The sequence below is a fragment of the Barbus barbus genome, assembly GCF_936440315.1.
Source record: "Barbus barbus genome assembly, chromosome: 39".
NCBI lineage: Eukaryota > Metazoa > Chordata > Actinopteri > Cypriniformes > Cyprinidae > Barbus > Barbus barbus.
Window position 1 is genome coordinate 24436012 of NC_136717.1, and position 21094 is coordinate 24457105.

At 37.6% G+C, this 21094-nt stretch overlaps 1 protein-coding gene across 1 annotated transcript in view; it reads left to right on the plus strand.

Annotated features, from left to right (window-relative positions):
- The first annotated feature begins 923 nt into the window (after positions 1-923).
- Positions 924-21094, plus strand: part of LOC306858748 (sodium-coupled neutral amino acid transporter 4-like) — a 35811-nt gene continuing 15640 nt past the window's right edge. The window contains exons 1-11 of the mRNA XM_079399440.1: positions 924-990; positions 7534-7658; positions 7829-7916; positions 7999-8114; positions 12900-12973; positions 13051-13143; positions 13229-13310; positions 18578-18660; positions 19687-19745; positions 19945-20202; positions 20307-20386. Coding sequence (XP_079255566.1) covers positions 7555-7658; positions 7829-7916; positions 7999-8114; positions 12900-12973; positions 13051-13143; positions 13229-13310; positions 18578-18660; positions 19687-19745; positions 19945-20202; positions 20307-20386 — 1037 coding nt within the window. The 5' untranslated portion in view covers positions 924-990; positions 7534-7554. The remainder of the gene's footprint in view (positions 991-7533; positions 7659-7828; positions 7917-7998; positions 8115-12899; positions 12974-13050; positions 13144-13228; positions 13311-18577; positions 18661-19686; positions 19746-19944; positions 20203-20306; positions 20387-21094) is intronic.

Consider the following 21094-nt stretch of genomic DNA (forward strand, 5'->3'; position numbering starts at 1 on the left):
GGATTTTTCAAGGGCCGATATCTAGAGATCTGGAGTGCTGGTATTGAATAAAATATTGATGCTCTAGACATATTAAGCATGGTTATGACATAATTATTATAAAAACTACTACTAATAATAATAATTGGGAATGCAGTACACTGGTATATTGGTGGTCAGTAGCCTATTTCATTTGGCGCTGATGATGATATCTAGAGATCTGAAGAACTGGTAGATAATGTTGATCTATAACTACATAATTCAAAAAAATTGCCGAATACATATTTTGCTTATATATCTGAATATAATTTCATTTGTTGGTAAATTTTTCCAGTAGCCTATTTCAAGTGGCATTTCAATGGCCGATATTGATATCTGGAGATCTGGAGTGCAGGTATCTGATGTTACGATGATCTATAGCTACTTAATAATAATAATAATAAAAAAACATGTATTTTACTCAATATTTACTTTAATATTTTGCAAAATATCCCAATAATTGTGAAAGTAGCATGTCTTTTTAATCTGTCAAGTGGACGTGGTTGTTGGCTGATATCTATCAATAGGATTTCTGATCGAACAAGGAGTTGAGTGAAGTTTCTGTTCATCTCTGGGTTTTTGATCAGTGACCCCGGAGTGTGTGTCTGCATGTGTGTTTGCACACGCCTCAGTCGCGTATGCAGATTGGCGGCTGCTGGTTGGCATCAATACCTGCGTCCGTGAGGCCGAACGACCCCAGATTCTTGCCCCAGTGCAAACAGAAGTTGATGCAACGCGCCGCCTTATCTCAAACTCATTTCTGGAAGCCCATGTGCCCTCAGTGACGCAGGTGGAGGGGAGAGGGATGGCGGAGCTTTGAGCTGAGTAGTTGACATAGAAGCATCCTGATTGGCTGAACTGGGCCCTCCCAACGCTCTTTAAAGCTTCCAGTCACCTCCAGGGCTAAAAACTGAAGCTCATCCTTGATCTGTGAGCACATCTAGTTTCCTGACTGTCTGACTGGCTCTTATTGTGAGTAACCAAACCACCATTAATACATTATAATTGGGTTAAAGCTAGAGGAGATCTTTGGGTTTTGTGTTTGGTTGCTCGGTGTTGGTGCTTCTGTGTGTGTGTGTGTGTGTGTGTGTATGTGTGTGTGTGTGTGTGTGTGTGTGTGTGTGTATCTGTCTCTGTGTGTGTGTATGTCGTCTGCGTCCAGCCGGCAGCTTGAAGAATGCTGGTTCAAGCACAAACACTGACATTCCCTTTGAAGAGCGAGTGTTTCTTGTCGTAAAAGACTCAGGTCAGCTCCAGCTGCTTGGAGGCATTCACGACGACAGCACAACTAACTTAGACCAGTTTAAAGCCAGTCCGCACAGGTTTCACTCAAACTGCATCTGAACAGTTTGGTTTAGATGGTTTATTTTGTTGTTACTCCACAGGTTCTCTGTTTAATGTCTTTGCTGTCAAGGACAACCAATTGAGGTATTTCGTCTATTGTTTTTCTACTTCTGCTTTTGGTTGTAAATCTAAAAGAGTTGTGTTGAGAGCTGCTGTAAATCAAGCTGCATTGACACATGTGTTATGAGACGGGCAGATCTCAATGTTTCTCAATGTATAATGAAGTTAAAGGTGTGGTCGTGTTTCATGAACGTGGTCTGTTTGAGTTTGTTGCACTCTCTGATATTTACATTTATTCATATAGGATAAGATCTAAACTATATATAGGACATATAGGATAAGAAAAACTACAAATAAATGGTGCACTGAAAAAAATGGTATAAAAACAGTTTCTAGTACATTTCATAAATCATTGCCAAGAAATGGTAAGTATGTTGAATTGCATGACATTTTGAAGTCTGAAATAGTATTTTCTTGTAAAATATCCTCCAACTCAGGTTAAATAAAATAGGTCATAAAAGCTTTCTACTAACTGAAATAAAATAGTTGTTTATTTTACATTGTATTTTATTTCAGCTAAAGTTTAATTTCAAGTAGCAAAAAAAAAAAAAAAAAAGTTATAATCATAATAGCCCACGGAAAGGCCAGTTTATTACTATTATTTTGTATTTTTCAGAGTTGTTGTGCTGTAGTAAACCATACTATAAATTGTCTAAAAAAGTATCTTGTGTATGAAAAGTAATATTATTATGTCTCTGAAATTATTTTAACAATTGTTTTTTATGATTTTAGCTAATAAATGTTGTTAATATTGCAACAACAACTACAACAAAAAGACTGTTTTTTGGAGTATTTTGACATTTCTAAAATGTTCAAATGTCCAGCTGCCTTGTCATGATATTTAAAGGTTACAAAAACTTTCTTACAGTGTTCTACTAACTTTATTTTCACTCAAAATATAGTGTTATTTAAACATTGATTTTTAATATTTTAAGAACGTTAAAATGTACAATGTTTTCTTGTTGTGGCTATAATTATTTAATGTTTTCTCTCAACGTTCTGAGAACATATCAAATATTAATATAAGAATATTCCATAAACATTACTTTAAGAACAATTTGTCCCAAAATGTATAGAACTTTGAAAAAATGTTGTGAGAATGTTCCCTGTTAGTTGGGAATTATCTTTGCTTTTTTAACAACTTTGAAAGTTAATTTTTTAGAGTGTGCTTCAGTAATTCGTTCCGGTTATTTGGATGTTGATGGACAAAGCATCAGATTATTCATTTCGAATGAATGATTAAAAACAGTTTCACATTAAAGAACTCAAAGATTATACAACAAGAATTTCTGACTTGATTAGATGAATTGCTGTAAAATCATTCTGTATTAATGCATTGATTTGCAATGTTGCTTGTCAATCATGAGCAGCCAGATAAATTAATTATTAATATTATTATTATTATTAAATGAAACATTGGTGTGTTTAAACATTACTGCTGTTGTTTTCTAGAAGCAGTAAGTGTCTATAAGTCTAACAGTCCAGCCGTAGTATGAATGCACACAGTAAAAACTGTTCTTGTGTGTAAATCCAGTAAATGTCCCACATCTGCGTTTATTCCCAGTCCTGTGGAATATTTCCATGAGTCTATAGTTCAGCAGTTTCTCTGGCCGCGTTTATGAATTCTATCAATGAGGGCTTTGTGTCGATGAAGAGGAGCATTGTGGGTAATTGGGTGTAAGAATGGTTTGGCGGTGTTTTGGCTTATTAACTGGCTCATCAGAGTCTTATGTAATGTTCTCCGTCCTGGACGCTCAAGAAATGGTTTTCAGGGTGGGTTGTGCCTTGCATGGGCTGGAAATGGCCTGAGGCCAGTGTGTGGTGTGCGCTCGTAACAGGTGTGTGCCGGAGCGCAGCTAAACGCAGCTGATTCCAGAGCTAGTGTGTCATGGAGCAGATCAGACACAGATACTTGAGTCCTCAACCCAAACACTGAACAAACACAGCCTTTATGTGGAGCTGGAGCTAAACTGAGTCCTGCAGCAGCACTCAACAGAGAATAAATGCTGAATCCAGCAATAGTGACGTGTGTGTGATTTGTAATGATAAAAAAAAAGATCTGAGCTGAGTTTGAGTATCATTGAGAAACTGTTACAGTTTTTATTAATATAAAATACTCAACATTTGAGGTGAATCAAAACCTTTCATCAAAGTTGTTCTAAAACCTAAAACCAAAAGGTGTTCTTGTCTTTGGACAACTTTGAACTTTTTTGGTCCAGTTCAAATGCTGACTACTGTATTCTCTGTTTTTAGCTAAATATTTTGTTGTGTTTTGTCATTTAGATTTTTTTATGTCTGTATCGTTTAATTTTTTTCAGGATTTGTTTATTTTAGTATCATTTTATTATCAACTGAGAATGAGAACTAGCTGAAATAAAATAGTTGTTTATTTTACGTTGTATTTTATTTCATTTAATGTTTCATTTCAAGTAGCAAAAAGTTATAATGATAATAGCCCACGGAAAGGCCAGTTTATTACTGTTATTGTGTATTGTGTTGTTGTGCTGTAGTAAACTGTACTATAAATTGTCTAAAAAGTATCTTATATATGACAAGTAATGCTATTATGTCTCTGAAATTATTCTAACAATTGTTTTCAATGATTTTAGCTAATAAAGATTGTTAATATTGCAACAACAACAACAAGAACATGAAAAATCATGACTTAAATGGAAATAGTGAATAAAAATGTATAGAAAAATATATAATATTTATTTATATATATATATATATATATATATTAGTGTTGTCACGATACTGGAATTTCTAACTTCGATACGATACCTTGAAAATATCGATATTCGATACCATTTTCGATACCACGGAGAAAAAAACTGCCACAATATTAAGGGGGTAATTTTTTTAATTTAAAGATAAATGTAACAAGTCGAGAACATGCTGTATATTTTACATGAACAAAAAAATGTCTTGAGGTACTGCATTTGTTGATTTATTTATTCATCTTTTATTAATCTTAGTTAAATGTTAATTGAAACTAACGTTTACTAATACATGTACTAATTAAAATCCAAAGTTCTATTTGTTGATATTCTCATTTGCTTCATAACCAAAATATTTCCAGATATAGGGCCCTATGAAATCCGTTTTATTTTTCCCCAAATTCAGTTTTATTTTTTTCTACATTCAATTTTTTCCATTTGAATTTTTCTGGACTCTTTTTTTTTTAATGGTCAAATTAAATGCTATTAATCTAAAAGCATGTCTAATTCATTAAAATCATGAAAATTATACAAATTAACATTTAATTTATTAAAAGTGTAACAAAAATGACACGTTTAGGGCCGTATGAAATGTTTTATTTTTTTCTCACCTTATGTTTTATTGTTACCAAATTCTGTGTTTTAGCATGTCTATTCTTTGAATGCATACAAACAATTTTTATTTATTCTTACAGTAGCCTTATGAAATGTGTTTTCCCCCTCAGAAATTCTGTGTTGTGTATTTAAATTTTACTGGATATCAGATGAAGGCATAAAACTATTTTAATTAATTGATATTTGAATTAATGAAAATTAAACATTTACATTTTTGGCAAATGAAGGGGATTTACTATTAAAATATTTTGTGATTATTTATTTTTAAAAAGTGAACAGTAGTAGTAAGTAGTAGTATTATGTACATTCTACTAAATAATAGTAATATAGCCTATTTCTGGCACGCGGTCTTTAATAGGCTGTTAAACCGAACTTTTATTTTGACGGGTTGCCGTGAAGACTTTTAAAGTTCTGTGTGTGTATGATATGACGCTAGTTTTACTCAAATTAAATGGTAAAATGCTCGTAAAGTGCCTTTCAGATCAGTTCTGGAGATATTGTTGATGTATTTCTGTCCTCATTGAGACGGCAGACGCTGAAATCACCGCGAGCGCCACATTAGTAAACACAACCGCACGTGCAGCACATTCACACAGAGACGCGCAGAACATGCAGGATTCATATTTAAATCCACTTTTGCAGCTTAATATTTACAGATACTAGTCCATATCGCGATTTGATTTAAGTGTAATGACCTACTTTTGATGAATTAATCTAAACTTTGACAAATTCCGTGACATTCCGCGTTAAACTGTAAATTCCGTTTTTATGACTGGATTCCGTGGCGTTCTCTGCATCGCGGAGATCATAGATCCCTACAGATAGCGCTCCTGCTGTGTTCTTTAACAACCAGAGCAGTCATCTTTCTATTCACTTCACTTTTGCTATTTAACCAGAGCGAAGGAGACGAGTGCGGTCACGTGTGGTGCTTGTCCACACGCCTCTGGAGAGAAGTGAAAGTGACAGCTCGGCTAGTATCGGTGTATCGATACTTCGGGAATATCGATATTTTTGACAACACTAATATATATATATATATATATATATATATATATATATATATATATATATAATATGTATATGTATGTATATTAAGTAAAAATAAAGTAAAATTTGTAAAAAAAAATAAAGTACAAAAAAATTGTAATATATAATATTATATAGATAATAATACAATATATAATATTAATTAATATATGACAAAAATATAAGAAATAATAAAAAAAATATTAACCTTGCAGCTGACAATAGATCAGAATAGAAACTGATAAAGACAGAAGAAATAGATGAGCTCATGCAAGCTCAAATCTGGCTTGTAGCATTTCTTGATTTTGTTTAATCCATCTCTCGTGCCCATAAAAATGTCAAAATGGGCAAATGCCAAGTGCCACAACAGGAAGCTCTAGACGGAGAGTGACGTCGAACTGTGTTTACTGTCCATGGGTGAAAGATTGTGTTGGTGGCAGTCCTTGAAACCGGTGGGCAAAGAACCAGCAGAATGTCAATATTGTGGCACTAATTTGTCTGTCACGTATATATTTTTGCCCAATTTGTATTGTCGAAAGACAATGACAGCGATGGACCCAGTATTGTATTGCTTGTTGAATGTTAAAATGGCAATACGTTTAAAAACAATCAACCTTGAAATTGGTGGAAAACAACATCATGACGTGTTTTACCTCTAGAACAGGCCAGATTTGTTTTGTGTTGAGGTTATATTGATTGATTTATCACAACATGTTCAGAGTCCCAGTCAATACATTTGGCTCCAAATAATGTATCAAGATTATATTTGAGCTGCTTCTTGGTGTTGAATCTAGCTAGGGGTGCACTGTAAAAAAAAAAAAAAAAAAAAAAAAAGTTGAGCCAACTTAAAGTTTTCAGGCAACCAGCTTTTTGCAGATTTTTGAGTTCTCTCAACTTATTTTTGTAGGAGATTCTCAACTTTTTGTTGAATAAACTTAAAACAACAAGTTGAGAAAACTCTTAAAATCTGCTGAAGCTGGTTGCCTTCAAATTTTAAGTTGGCTCAACTTCTTTTTTTTTTACAGTGTGATCGATATACACGATTAACCAGTAGAAATTTGTCAACTGGTAGAGATCTTTATTGCAGTTATGCACTCACTCACGTCGCAGTGATCATGGAAATGTATCGTTTGCCCACATTTTTAAGCATTGCGGTTTAAAAACAAGTGATTTAAGAATTTTTAATGCAAACAACAGCGCTATATATAATGTGTAACAGTGTATCGGGTCTGGATGTTCAGTCTTAAAGTGACAGCAGTCTAATATTCCTGCTGTCTGTCATTCATGTTATTCAAACAACAGTGAAAGAAAATCTCTCAGTGCTCTTGACTGACTTATAATATATAATAAGAAATTTAATTTACACAGTGAAAAGGATGCAGTGCTTTTGATTAATTTATACAATGAATGTAGCATTTATTTATTGTAAGTTTTTTTGTCCTGTTGCTTGTAATTAGTTATTTATCTTCAGTGAGCTTGAGTTTTTTGGCAGTGAGTTTTTCTTTTTTCGTCTTTTTATAAGCTTGTATTAGTTTTTCTGTGATACTGACAGTGGGGACAAGAATTATGAAAATTATATGGTATCAAAAACTTTGATATCATAAAAACCTTATTAAAAGCAAATATAACTATACGTTATATATAAATCGTTATCTTGATATATAATTGCTCATATCATGATATAAGGCCTGCCCCTAATTCTAGCTCTAACCACACTTCTCTGGTTCTTCTTCCGCTTCTTTTCCCAAAGACAAAATCCTTAGCTGTAAACATGGAGCGTATGGAGCTGAAGAAAGTGAGCATGGAGGCAGACGATGAAAGCAGTGTGGATGAACGCTTCACGCCTATCGATTCAGAGAAGGCCACCATAAACAGGTCAGAGTCACTGTTGCAGTTTGATGTCCACATCTAGAACATTGTGACACATAGTTTGATGGAAAACGACAACATATGCTGACATATTTATGCATCGATTCATGTAACCGCAGAACCTGTGAAATGTCTTAATGGTGTCTGAAATCACGTGTTTGTGTTGTCGATTGCAGCTCACTTCTGGATGAGGACGACACAGAGAGTCAGAAGTTTCTCACCAATGGCATCATGAAGAAGAAGAAATATGAGGAAGAAGAATATGTAAGATCCTTGTTCTGAAGCTCATTAGCATATTCGTACTCTCTCTAGAGCTGTTGGTTAACTCTGTCTCTCTGTGTTGCAGCACCCGGGTCACGCGTCGTTTGGGATGTCCGTCTTTAACCTCAGTAACGCCATCATGGGCAGTGGTATTCTGGGACTGTCCTTCGCCATGGCCAACACTGGCATCATACTGTTTGTGTGAGTATCTGTGCTCAGAATGATGTGGAAAGTGGGAGGGGCATGTATCAGTTTGGCTCATGAATATAAATTATGTGCCAGAACTTTCAGTCAATCCTAATCCTAGTTGTGAAAGGCACTGGTTGTATTAGGATAGTGTCATTGCTTTTTCCTCCACTAAATATGTAGTGTAATTTAGTGTAATAAAATATAATATACATTTTTTAAGATTTTTTTAAAAGTACATATAATAATAAAAATGTATAATGATTTCAAAAGTTTTAATAAACTTGCTATGGCCTAACTGCAAAATATGTATTTATTTATTTATTTATTTATTTATTTATTTATTTATGCATACTAAAAAAATACATATAAATAAACTGTGTGTGTGTATATATATGTATGTGTATATATATATATATATATATATATATATATATATATATATATATATATATATATATTGATTTCAAAACTTTTGATGCTTGCTCTAGCCTGATTGTAAAAATAAATAGCAGTTTATGTAAAATTTATGTAATGTGTGTGTGTGTGTGTGTGTGTATACTTTAAATGTAAATTAAGTATTCATTTTTACAATTGGTCTGCAGCAAGCATTAAAACCTGAAACATAAATAAATAAATAAAAATATATATATTTAGTTAATGATATGATAATTAGGACGTAGCAAAAAAAATTTTTAAATATTTTTACATGTTTTTAAATTACCCAAAACTGAAATAAAAATAAAATAAAATAAAAAGAATAAGAATAAACACTACAGTCCTGTTTGTAGCCAAAGTGGTACTACCAGAAACCGCCTGAGAGGTTCTTATCAAAGAATGTGCTGGCGATCACTCTGTTGGGATGGCAGGATTTCTGTGACACGCTACACCACGCATATCACTAATAAACTATATGACTATTTAGCTCAGCGTCTGATGTTCAGTGAGGGGTTAAAGTGTGTGTGCACGTTTTTGTGACAAATGAGGTCATAAATTTGTGAAGGTGACTTTTCAGGACATTGACCCATGTCCCCACTTTTCAAAACGCTTATAAATCATACAGAATGAGTTTTTTGGGGGGAAAGTAGAAATGCACAGTCTCCTTTAGGTGTAGGGTAGGTGTAGGGCAATAGCACATACAGTTTGTACTGTATAAAAACCATTACGCCTATGGGATGAACCCATTTAGATAGCTAAGTAAATTTGTGTGTGTGTGTGTGTGTGTGTGTGTGTGTGTGTGTGTGTGTGACATATGAGGACACAAATTTGTATAATGACATGGGTATGACAAGGAGAACGTGACTTATGAGGACATTGCCCCATGTCCCCATATTTCAAAACGCTTATAAATCATACAGAATGAGTTTTTTTGAGAAAGTAAAAATGCAGAAAGTTTCCTGTAAGGGATAGGTTTAGGTGTAGGGTTGGTGTAGGCCTGTAGGGCAATAGAAAATATAGTTTGTACAGTATAAAAACCATTACACGTATGTAATGTCCCCACAATTGTGTGTGTGTGTGTGTGCGTGTGTGTGCGTGTGTGCGTGTGTGTGTGTGTGCGTGTGTGTGTGTGTGTGAGAGTGTGTGTGTGTGTGTGTGTTAAATGAGCTGAACCTCGCATCGCTCATTTATTCTCGTGTCAGATGGTTATTTCTGTTTGGTTGAGCCACGGGAGGCCGGTGTCAAGTGACCGAACCATCATTAACCGATTCTAGAGATCCATTTTTCTGTCGCTCAGTTTGTGTCTCACTGTAGCTGAGCGTGAAGGTCGCTTTATATGTCATTCAGACGGTCTCTTCCTGTCCAAGCTGGCAGTTCTTGGCTAAAATAAGCTGAATTGTGGAGTAGATTTGCTGATAATTAAAAATCTTGCTTTAGAAAAGCTGTAAGTGTTATCAATGCATATCTTTGACTTTAACATCCACTGTTGTTGCGCAATATTTCAAGTCTCGTCTGTAAGTCAGATGTTCTTCAGCATGTCTGACATCGTCTCATATCATCTGTAACATGCTGTGACATTAACTGAGGTTTATTTTTGAAGGGCTTTCTAAATGCAGACTGCACATATGTGTCTGTGCACTGACCACACACACAGTGCTAATGCTAACATGCTAATGCTAACGATCCTCTCAAAATAAGGTCAACAGAGTTCTGAAATGGAAACCATCAGTTGATGAAATATCATTGAAATTAGAATCTTCTTGAATGTTCATCTTAGAATGTTCATCTAATACATATAACATCATAAGAACATTCCGATAATGTTGATCTCAAAACGTTTTCTCTCAATGTTATGAGAACATATCAGATATTAATAAAGTTACAAGAATGTTCCATAAACATTAAGCATGTATAGTTGTAACATTTACAGTGCCCTCCAAAAGTATTGGAACAGTAAAGACAAAATTGCTCTGTTGGCTGTGGAGTCAAGACATTTACAAATATGATTAAAAGATGAATATGAGACAAAACTACAGAATGTCTTATTTTATTATTGGGTGATTCAACACACACATAGATGTTTTACCAGCTAAGAAACTCAGCACTTTTAGAGTTTCATCCCTCTATCTGATGTGAGCATAAGTATTGGAACAGTTGCCTCACAGGTCTTTCTAAGTGATCAGCTGTGTCCTGTTGCATTAATTCTTCAGATATTAAAAGCAGGGAATGTGTCGTATCAGTTATATCCATTACTTCTGCATTCTGAATCTTGCATTCGATGATGACACACACAAACCAGGATGAAGACGAGGGAGCTGACTTTGAGAGAAAAGCAAGCAATTTGGATGCTAAAAGAAAATAAGAAGTCAGTTAGAGCTATAGCAAAAATAAAGGGCATGGAGAAATCAAGAGATTGGACACCAGCAGCGACACCAGCAACCAACAATGACTACCTGATCGGCTGAGAAAACAACAGTAGTTGATGACAGACAAATCATAAAAGCTGTGAAAATGAACCCTAAAAGACGTGTCTGTAAAATCAGCAACAACTTCCAGAAAGCTGGGGTGATGCTCCGACAATCTACTGTCCTCAGGAGACTTTGACACAGAATTACAGATGCTACACAGCAAGATGCAAACCTCTGACCAGCACCAAAAATAGAAAGACAAGATTAGAGTTTGCAAAAAAGCACAAAGGTGAGCCAGAAGAGTTTTGGAACTGTGTTTATGGACCGATGATACAAAGATGAACCTTTATCTAAGTGATGGGAAAGCAAAAATGTGGAGGAAAAAAGGGAACTGCAATGATCCCAAGCATACAGCCTCATCTGTAAAGCATGGTGGAGGTGGTGTCATGGCATGGGCATGCATGGCTGCCTCTGGAACAGACCCTCTCAACTTTACTGATGACTTAATGTATGATGACAGTAGCAGAATGAATTTGGAAGGGTACAAAACCATCTTGCCTACCAATATTCAAGAAAATGCCTCCAGATTCATTGGGAAGTGCTTCATATTGCATCAAGCCAATGACCCAAAACACCCTGCCAGTTCAGTCAAGGAATTTATAAGGGCAAAGAAATGGAAAGTCTTAGATTGCCCAAGTCAATCTCCAGATTTAAATCTTATTGAACATGAATTTCTCCAGCTGAAGAGGAGAATAAAGGCAGAAACTCCCCAAAGCAAGCAACAATTGGAATTGGCTGCATTAAAGGCTGGGAAAAGTATTTCAAAGGATGAGACCAAGAGTCTGGTGATGTCTATGGGTCACAGACTCACTGCTGTGATTGTGTGCAAGGGATCTGCAACTAAATAATAGCTTTTAATCTTTTATATCTGCCTTATGTTCAACTGTCCCAATACTTATGCTCACATCAGATAGTGGGATGAACTCTAAAAGTGCTGTTCTTTTTATTTGGTAAAACATTTGTGTGTTGAAACGGCTAATAATAAAGTGGGACATTCTGTGGTTTTGTCTCATATTCATCTTTTAATCATATTTGCAAATGTCTCGACTCAACAGCCAACAGAGCAATTTTGTCTTTACAATTCCAATATTTATGGAGGGCACTGTATATAGCATTTAAAAACCGTTGTGAGAACGTTCCCTGTTAGCTGGGTAGCTCTATGTATTTGAACACATGATATTTTAAAGGGGTTATATGACGTTGCTAAAAAGAACATTATTTTGTGTATTTGGTGTAATGCAATGTGTTTATGTGGTTTAAAGTGTAAAAATATACTGTACTTTATTCTTGCTCCTCTATACTCCGCCTTTCTGAAACAAAGCTCATTGTTCTGAGAAGCGAGGTGTGCTCTGATTGGCCAGCTATCCAGTGCGTTGTGATTGGCCGAATACCTTAAACGTGTAGCGGAAATGTTACGCCCCTCACCGTATTGTGATGCCGTGTCCCAGCGCGACGAGACAAAAACAATAAAACCCATTATAAATGAGGCATTTGTTGCATCCAGTAGGGACATAATTACTGATTATAATGACTTATACTGTCTTTTTACGCGTCGTGTTGCATCGCCCCGCGTAAACATACCATGTCTGCATTTTTGATCGGAGAAACGAATAAAAATCACACCCTCTTTCTTTGCGCATACATTTGGCGGTGTTATGCAAATCTTCCCACACAGTGACGTAGACATGTGGGGCGTGTTTAAATGAGCCATTTTAGGAGTCTTTTATAAAGAATTTCTCTTTGGGTTTGAGACTTTAGTCTTTGCAACTTTAGGGATCTTATCTATGCATGAACAGCTTGTAACACTCCAAAGAGAAAGGAAAACTTGAAATCGCATCATATGACCCCTTTAAGTTTCAGGAAGAGTTTCTAATGTTTCCTTCTGTTTTTCCAGCATTCTGCTGCTTGGAGTCGCTATCCTGTCGCTGTACTCCGTTCATCTGTTACTAGTGACGGCCAAAGAAGGAGGTGAGCTTGCTGAGAGATCATAAACACATTAATATATGAAACAATGCATTTGATGCTATAATATCCTTTGGCTACAGGCTCGCTGATCTACGAGAGACTTGGGGAAAAAGCTTTTGGATGGCCGGGAAAAATGGCAGCTTTTGGATCAATAACTCTGCAAAATATAGGAGGTAATGATGCTGTATTTAAAAGTAGCTTGAGTCTTTAGTTTTTAGCGTGAGTGATGTGATAATAATGTGTTTGGCTCGTCTTCAGCCATGTCCAGCTACCTGTTCATAGTCAAATACGAGCTGCCGGAGGTGATTCGAGCTTTTCTGGGGCTGGAGGAGATCTCTGGGTAAGACTCAGTGATGATTAATGAGTGTTTGTGTCTGCATAACAGTAGATAAAAGCATAAGAACTGATTTATGATGGAAATTTGTAGCAGTAGGTGTTTGTCAAGTCGTCACCTTCATTTATATAGCGCTTTTAAAAATGAAAATTGTGTCAAAGCAACTACACAATATCAAAAAAGGAAAATAGTGTGTCAATAATGTAAAATGAAAAGATAAAAAAAAGATTTTCAGTTAAAGGCATTTCATTATTGAATTCAGTGATGTCATCATCCAGCTCAGTTCAGTTTAAATAGTGTCTTTGCAATCAGGTCGACGATATCGCTGGAAATGAAGTGTCCCCAGTTTGTGTGAGTGTCTGTGACTGATTGGAGAGTAATATGAATCGAAGCATCAATCAAACGTGTAAAAAATCGATATATATATAAGATATACATTTTTTTTTTATTTTTTGCATATTCTCTAACAAAAACTAAAATGTGTTTTTGTTATGGATGTCCCAATCGGGATACATGATTTCAATTAAATGTTGAAGCATTTGTGAGTTGCTTAAAACTACATTGCAAAATTGATATCTTCCTCAGTATTTCTGTCTTGTTTACCAATACAAATATCTAAACATCCTTAAATCAATCAATCATCTTGAAGTCTTGATTTCTGAAAGGTATATCAAAATGAAGTGTTGTTTTTTAAGGCCAGGTTACTTTTTAAGAATCCAGTTTTTTATGTTAATGAAATTAATATTTACATTTAATATTTATTTTAAATAGACTAAAATAAGTTACATTTTTATATGTATTATTGTTATACTTTAGAATGTATTTTAAAGAAATATATTAAATTGATATATTATATGTTATGACTTGTATCAAATGTATCAAAATTAAGTGAATTTATGCTTCAATATTTTTCTAACCCCATTGGCGGATATTTTGTCTTCTTTTAATCATTAACTCACTCAGGGGTGGCGCCAGAAAATTTTGAACTCAGGTGCTGAAGAGGTACTAGATCAATGACAGGGGGAGCTGGGCAATTAATAGTAAATATGACCAAAACATGTTGTTATTATTATTATTTTTTTTTTATATGAATCATAAAATCGCTATATAGGCGCATTTCAAATGTTTATGAGGAATGGGAGTATTATCGCGCTTGGCCTACTGTATGACATGGGGGCACCCGCGCAATAATGTTATTATTTATTTATTTTTCCCCTGCGGAATGAGCTTAAAATACTCCCGTTATTTTTGGATGTGCTTTCTGTCATCTCATGCAGTCTCTGTGAATGGAGCGCTCACAACAATGAACCAGCTCACAGACATAAGAACAAAATTTGCAGAAAGCTTGAAAACCAATTAAAAAAACAAATCTTCTTATTAAATCTTCTGATTATGTAGTCCGTATAGGTGCATTTTAGGCTTGCTGCAACGGTGTTGGCGGTGATACCGGTGTTAAGCACCGTCCCTCACCGTCATTTAGATTTTTTTAATAATAATAAAAATCATTTAGTTCAATTAGAGAACAGACACTACAATTAGAACTGAACGCGGCTGCTCAATGCAGCACACCGAACGAAGGACAGTCATACTGTCACGAGGCCGGACTGCAGGTCTGCCCTTCCCCACCAGAGGTCGCCATCTCCCTTTCTCCCGGACTCCACTCACAGGATTACACGCATACACCTGTTTCATTGCACACACCTGGCTAATCATTACACCCACAGCTGATCCCCATCACCTCGGACTATATAGCTTCCGCCTTCTCACCACTCTGTGTGCTTTCATTATATGTTGTTACCCGTGATTCATGTCCCGCTTCCTGTTCTGAGATCTGCTTATGTTATGTTTTGTTTTGGTTTCTGTTTATTGTGCCGTGTTGGCCTTTGTGTTAGTTTGTTTTATTAAAGACACCTCCCTGCATTCTTGGACCCAGACCTCGTTTCTGTAACGTGACAGAATGAAAGCACCAAAGATGGGTCCAGCGGGGAGGTTATTGAACATGCGCCAGGGGGATCGGAGCGTGGAGGATTACTCCAAGGAGTTCATCGGGTTGGCTCGGCAGTCGACCGTTGAGAAGGAGTGTCTGGTGGTCTTTTTCTGGAGTGGTCTAGCTGAGCCGTTCAGGTCCCGAGCACCATACTGGGACCCTGAGGAGTCGTTGGATGGTTACATCGACAGGATTCTTCAGGTGAGCGGCTCAGCCTTCAGGGTGGAGTTAGCGGCGGAGATGTCGGCGGGGCACGCTCGCAGCGCTCCCGAGGCAGCGGTGGCCGTGCACAGCGCTCCCGAGGCGGCGGTGGCCGCTCTCTATCCCCCAGAGGTGGCCGAGAATGCCGCAGCGGCGCCCACTGTGGAGGCTGAGTATGCCACGGCATCCCGTTCCCGGAAACGGAGGAAGAGACGGAAGAAGGCTTCCGTCTCACAAGGCCAGGAGGCCTCCCAAGAGCTCACTGCTGGTCAGGAGGCCGTGTTAGAGCAACTCAAGCTCCTCGCCCTGCCGGCGCCACCCGTGCTCCTCGCCCTGCCGGCGCCACCCGTGCTCCTCGCCCTGCCGGCGCCACCCGTGCTCCTCGCCCTGCCGGCGCCACCCGTGCTCCTCGCCCTGCCGGCGCCACCCAAGCGCCTCGCCCTGCCGGCGCCACCCAGACTCCTTGCCCTGCCGGCGCCACCCAGACTCCTTGCCCTGCCGGCGCCACCCAGACTCCTTGCCCTGCCGGCTCCACTCGAGCTCCTTACTCTGCCAGAGGCCGTCCCTGAACTCACTGTCTGCCCTGTCACGGCCACAGAGACCGTTCCTGAGCTCACTGTTTGCCCTGTCACGGCCACAGAGGCCGTTCCTGAACTCACTGTCTGCCCTGTCACGGCCACAGAGGCCGTTCTTAAACTCACTGCCTGGTTTGTCCCTCCGGCCCCACCCTGGCTGGGCCCTGGGGTTCCTGTTGGGCTGGAGCCCCCCTGGTCCGTTCCTCCAGACCCGCCCTGGCTTCCTGCGCTGCCTCCATCTCCAGACCCTCTGCCCCCACACGGACCTGGCCCGCCATCCCTCCCCCTGTTCACTGTTTCACCCCCCTCCGGACTATTGGATCTTGGGGAACGTCTGGAAGCCGTTCCTTTAAGGTGGGGTACTGTCACGAGGCCGGACTGCAGGTCTGCCCTTCCCCACCAGAGGTCGCCATCTCCCTTTCTCCCGGACTCCACTCACAGGATTACACGCATACACCTGTTTCATTGCACACACCTGGCTAATCATTACACCCACAGCTGATCCCCATCACCTCGGACTATATAGCTTCCGCCTTCTCACCACTCTGTGTGCTTTCATTATATGTTGTTACCCGTGATTCATGTCCCGCTTCCTGTTCTGAGATCTGCTTATGTTATGTTTTGTTTTGGTTTCTGTTTATTGTGCCGTGTTGGCCTTTGTGTTAGTTTGTTTTATTAAAGACACCTCCCTGCATTCTTGGACCCAGACCTCGTTTCTGTAACGTGACACATGCATCACAGATCAGATTTCATTTATTACGTGATAAGAGTGAGTCGAGCTGACTAACAAGAAGAGTGAGGTGAGACAGACAAGACGATGACAGAAGAGTTTCAAAATGAAATGTAAACGCCTGTTTTAAAAATATTTTCCCATTATTTTACTTCAAGGTGTCTGTAGTCCGTGCTTCCAAAATTTCTTAATCGTTTTGCAAATAAATGTTCTAGGTTTTAGCTATAATTAGCCTATTTGTTCCTCAGTCTTTACTGATTTTCAGTTTTGTATACCTATTTAAAATTTGTAATTTATTTGTTATTTTATATTAGGCATATAGAATTGTGTATTTTGATTTGTTTTGTTAATAAAAGTTATATGTTCTACATTGTATTTTGTTGTTGCTTGAATTCAATTCAAGCAATTGATGCCGAATTTACTGCTAATATAAAAATGAAAGTAAAATGTGCACAGTGCTTTTACAAGCAAAAGTAAGTGAGGGAAAGAGTGAAAACTCAAACGAACTAAAAACAAACAGCTTGACGCCGAATTGCCGCAAATTTGAAAGTGAAAGTAAAATGTGCACAAGCTATTTAAAACTGAAGGAAAGCTAGGAAAAGAGGGAAAACTCAAACGACCCCCACCACGGCGATAACGGTATTACCGGTGTTGTCACACGTCGATTAACCGGAGGGAAAATTTCCTCACCGTCACAAACCTATGCATTTCTGTATTAAAGGCACGCCCATAATGTGGAAATAGCGAGTCAGGCTATAATGGCATTCGGCAACTTCATCTTTCCAGCCGACACTGACTGAGAAAGCACTTATTAATAAATAATTAAAATGTCTTCTTTTCCCCCGATGCATTCATAATCATTACTTTAGCCGGTGCTTTGCGGCAAGCTTTATGTGTGCGCTTGAGCGCGGAATAGGCTATAATGCGCCTAAAGGATGGTTTAGGTTATTATTATACTAATCAATTTAATATAAACGTGCGACTAGTTGACTAGAAAAATCTTTAGTTGGGGGCAGGCCTACTTGGCACAATTGAACCGATCCATTTTTAAAATAAAATGCTGACATTACGTGCGACTGCAAATCACGTCACGTTGTAGCCTGTTCCATTGCAGTAGTTATGCATGTGTAATGAGTCAAATATTTTTATTTTATTTTTATGGGGGTGCTATGGGGGTGCTTTGCTTTTTCTTGGGGGTGCTGGAGCACCTGCTAGCCCCGCCCATGAACTCACTTAATTCTGATGCATTTCTCAGAAAAGAAGACTTAATATTTGTGACCCTGGACCACAAAAGCAGTCTTAAGCCGCTGGGGTTTATTTGTAGCAATAAATACATTATATGGGTCAAAATTATTAAATGATGTTTCTTTTATGCCAAAAATCATTAGGATAATAAGTAAAGATCATGCTCCATGAAGATATTTTGTAAATTTCCTACTATAAATCAAAACTTCATTTTTGATTAGTAATATGCATTGCTAAGAACTTAATTTGAACAACTTTAAAGGTGATTTTCTCAATATTTAGATTTTTTTGCACCCTCAGATTCCAGATTTTCAAATAGTTGTATCTCAGACAAATATTGTCCTATCATAACAAACATCAATGGAAATATTATTTATTCAGCTTTCATATGATGTATAAATTTCAATTTTGAAAAATCGACCCTTATGACTGGTTTTGTGATCCAGGGTCACATTTATGATGTAATTTTGCTTGGCATGTAAATGTATCTTGATTTATTGCATCATGATGATTCTGGTTCTGGTTCTTTGTTCAGTGAATGGTATCTGAACGGGAATTACCTGGTGGTGTTTGTGTCCATCGGAATCATTCTGCCACTGTCTCTGCTGAAAAACCTCGGTAAGAGTGTCAGAGTGGTGGAGTTTGTGTCTGTGATGTTGTGAAGTGTGTTTAATAGGGATGCACTGAAATGAACATTCTTGGCCAAAGCCGAACAAAATGAAACACTGGGCCGAAGGCTGAATACCGAACACGGTTTTTCGCATTTTTATCCCCATATGTTTTGCCAGTTTTTTTTTTTCTTTTACCATTGCATAAATTGAATAGCCAAAATATGTTTTTACTGTTCTGTCTAGCTTTTCAAAGAAAAAGTCCTTTACAAAAAAACAATTTAAAATGATTTACTTAACACTGAACTCTTTTAGCAGACACTATACCAACAAAGCACAATTTAACTATACCAACAAAGCCATTTTTGAGACCCCCTTCTTGAATCAGTTACGTATTTTTTACTGTACAAATAAATGCAGCCTTGCTGAGCAGAAATATTAGGCTACAGATCCCAATTTGAACACTATGTGTGAATGTGATAATAAATGTATTAATAGAACTGTTGTAATTATTATTATTAGTGTCTTTTCTTATTTTATTTTAAAAATGCATAAAAATGTTAATGAGCAGCTGACGAGTAACGCAGTTTCAGCGCAGATTTTCCTCACGTTTTAGACTTTGAACCCTGGCTAACGAACTCCTGCAGTGCTGTTTGAAAACATACAATTCATGCTTGTATTAGAAAACATAAGGTTCTGCAGTTTATTTAACAAAGGCCATTTCGTGATTTCAATCATCATACTGTTAACCAGCAATCACCCCTTCAATCACCCCTTCCACTTCTCATCGAAGACATGCGATGCAGTACTACGGTCTCTCGCTGTCGGTGCTTGTAATGATTTTTGCGTCTTTCTCAGTTTTAAATGCTTCCACACTGCAGACGTGTTTGCTGCATTAGTGCGCGCCTCTATTTGATCGCGTCGCGTCATTGTTCAGTACAATTTATTCAATCTTTTTGCTTGTTTGAACAAATAATTTTGGTTGCCGAACATTCGGTGCATCCCTAGTGTTTAACTCTCGTTCTCGTCTCATCAGGGTATCTCGGGTACACCAGCGGCTTCTCTCTCTCATGCATGGTGTTCTTCCTGGGAGTGGTACGTTTACTCGTCATCTATCTTTACTGTGAATGTTTCATAGCAGCTTTACATACCATTGTATTTTATATGAGGTTACAACATGTCTGTCAGTAAGAATAGTTCAGTAAAAAATTCTAATCATTTACTCCTCCTCAATCTGTCCCAAAGCAGTGTTCATTTAGTATTATTGAGATACTATTATTGTTGTCATTCTCAGCTGATCTATAAGAAGACGATCCTGCCGTGTCCTCTGCCGTTCTTCTACCAGCACGAGTCAAACATGAGCATGAACGGCTCGGAGGCTCTGGGTCTGTACGCGCTGCAGAACGCCTCGGTGCTGGCGTATATCTCTGAAGCTCAGCCGGATCCTCACGCTCCGGTGCACGACCCGCTCCACAGCACCATCCAGTTCACGCCTCACCCCGACGACCACCAGGACATGTGCACACCCAAATACTTCGTGTTCAACTCACAGGTGACGCCGCAGACCATATTAAACAAACATGTGACTGAGCCTGTCAGACGAGTCGCTGTGTGTGGAAAGAGCCTCATGGCATTTGCTGTGTTTGTGTGTTTCAGACCGCATACACCGTTCCCATCCTTGCCTTCGCCTTCGTCTGTCATCCTGAAGTTCTGCCCATCTACAGCGAACTCAAAGAGTGAGAAAAACTTTGTACATACGCAAAATAAAACCAAAATAAAAATAAGAAAGCATCAGTGTAGTCAGATTTATACTGTCAAATAAATTAAAGACTAAAAAGACTAAAACATAATGCACCAATGTAGAAAATTGTGTGTGTGTGTGTGTGTGTGTGTGCATGTTTATGTGGTTTATGAGGACACAAATTTGTATAATGACATGGGTATGACAGAGGTATTACAATATGAAGGTGGTTTATGAGGACACTGCCTATGTCCCCGTAATTCAAAAGGCTTAAAAAACATACTAAATGGTGTTTTTTTGAAAATCTAAAAATGCACAAAGTCTCCTGTGAGGGCTAAGTTTAGGTGTAGGGTTGGTGTAGGGCAATAGCACACACAGTTTGTTCAGAATAAAAACCATTACGCCTATGGAGAGTCCCCATAAACCACAAAAACCAACATGTGTGTGTGTGTGTGTGTGTGTGTGTGTGTGTGTAAATGTTATTATTATAAGTATTATTATTTTCATATAGCATCAGTTTCAGTAACAAAAAAATGGCAATTTAAAACATTGGCCTGTATTATTATATTATATTATATAAATATTATTATTTAAATTGTTATTTTAAGGTGTTTTTTTTTACTTATTGTTCTTATTATTTGTAAATAGATCGTTTGACAGCACTAATATATACATATATTATATATATAATACACACACACAC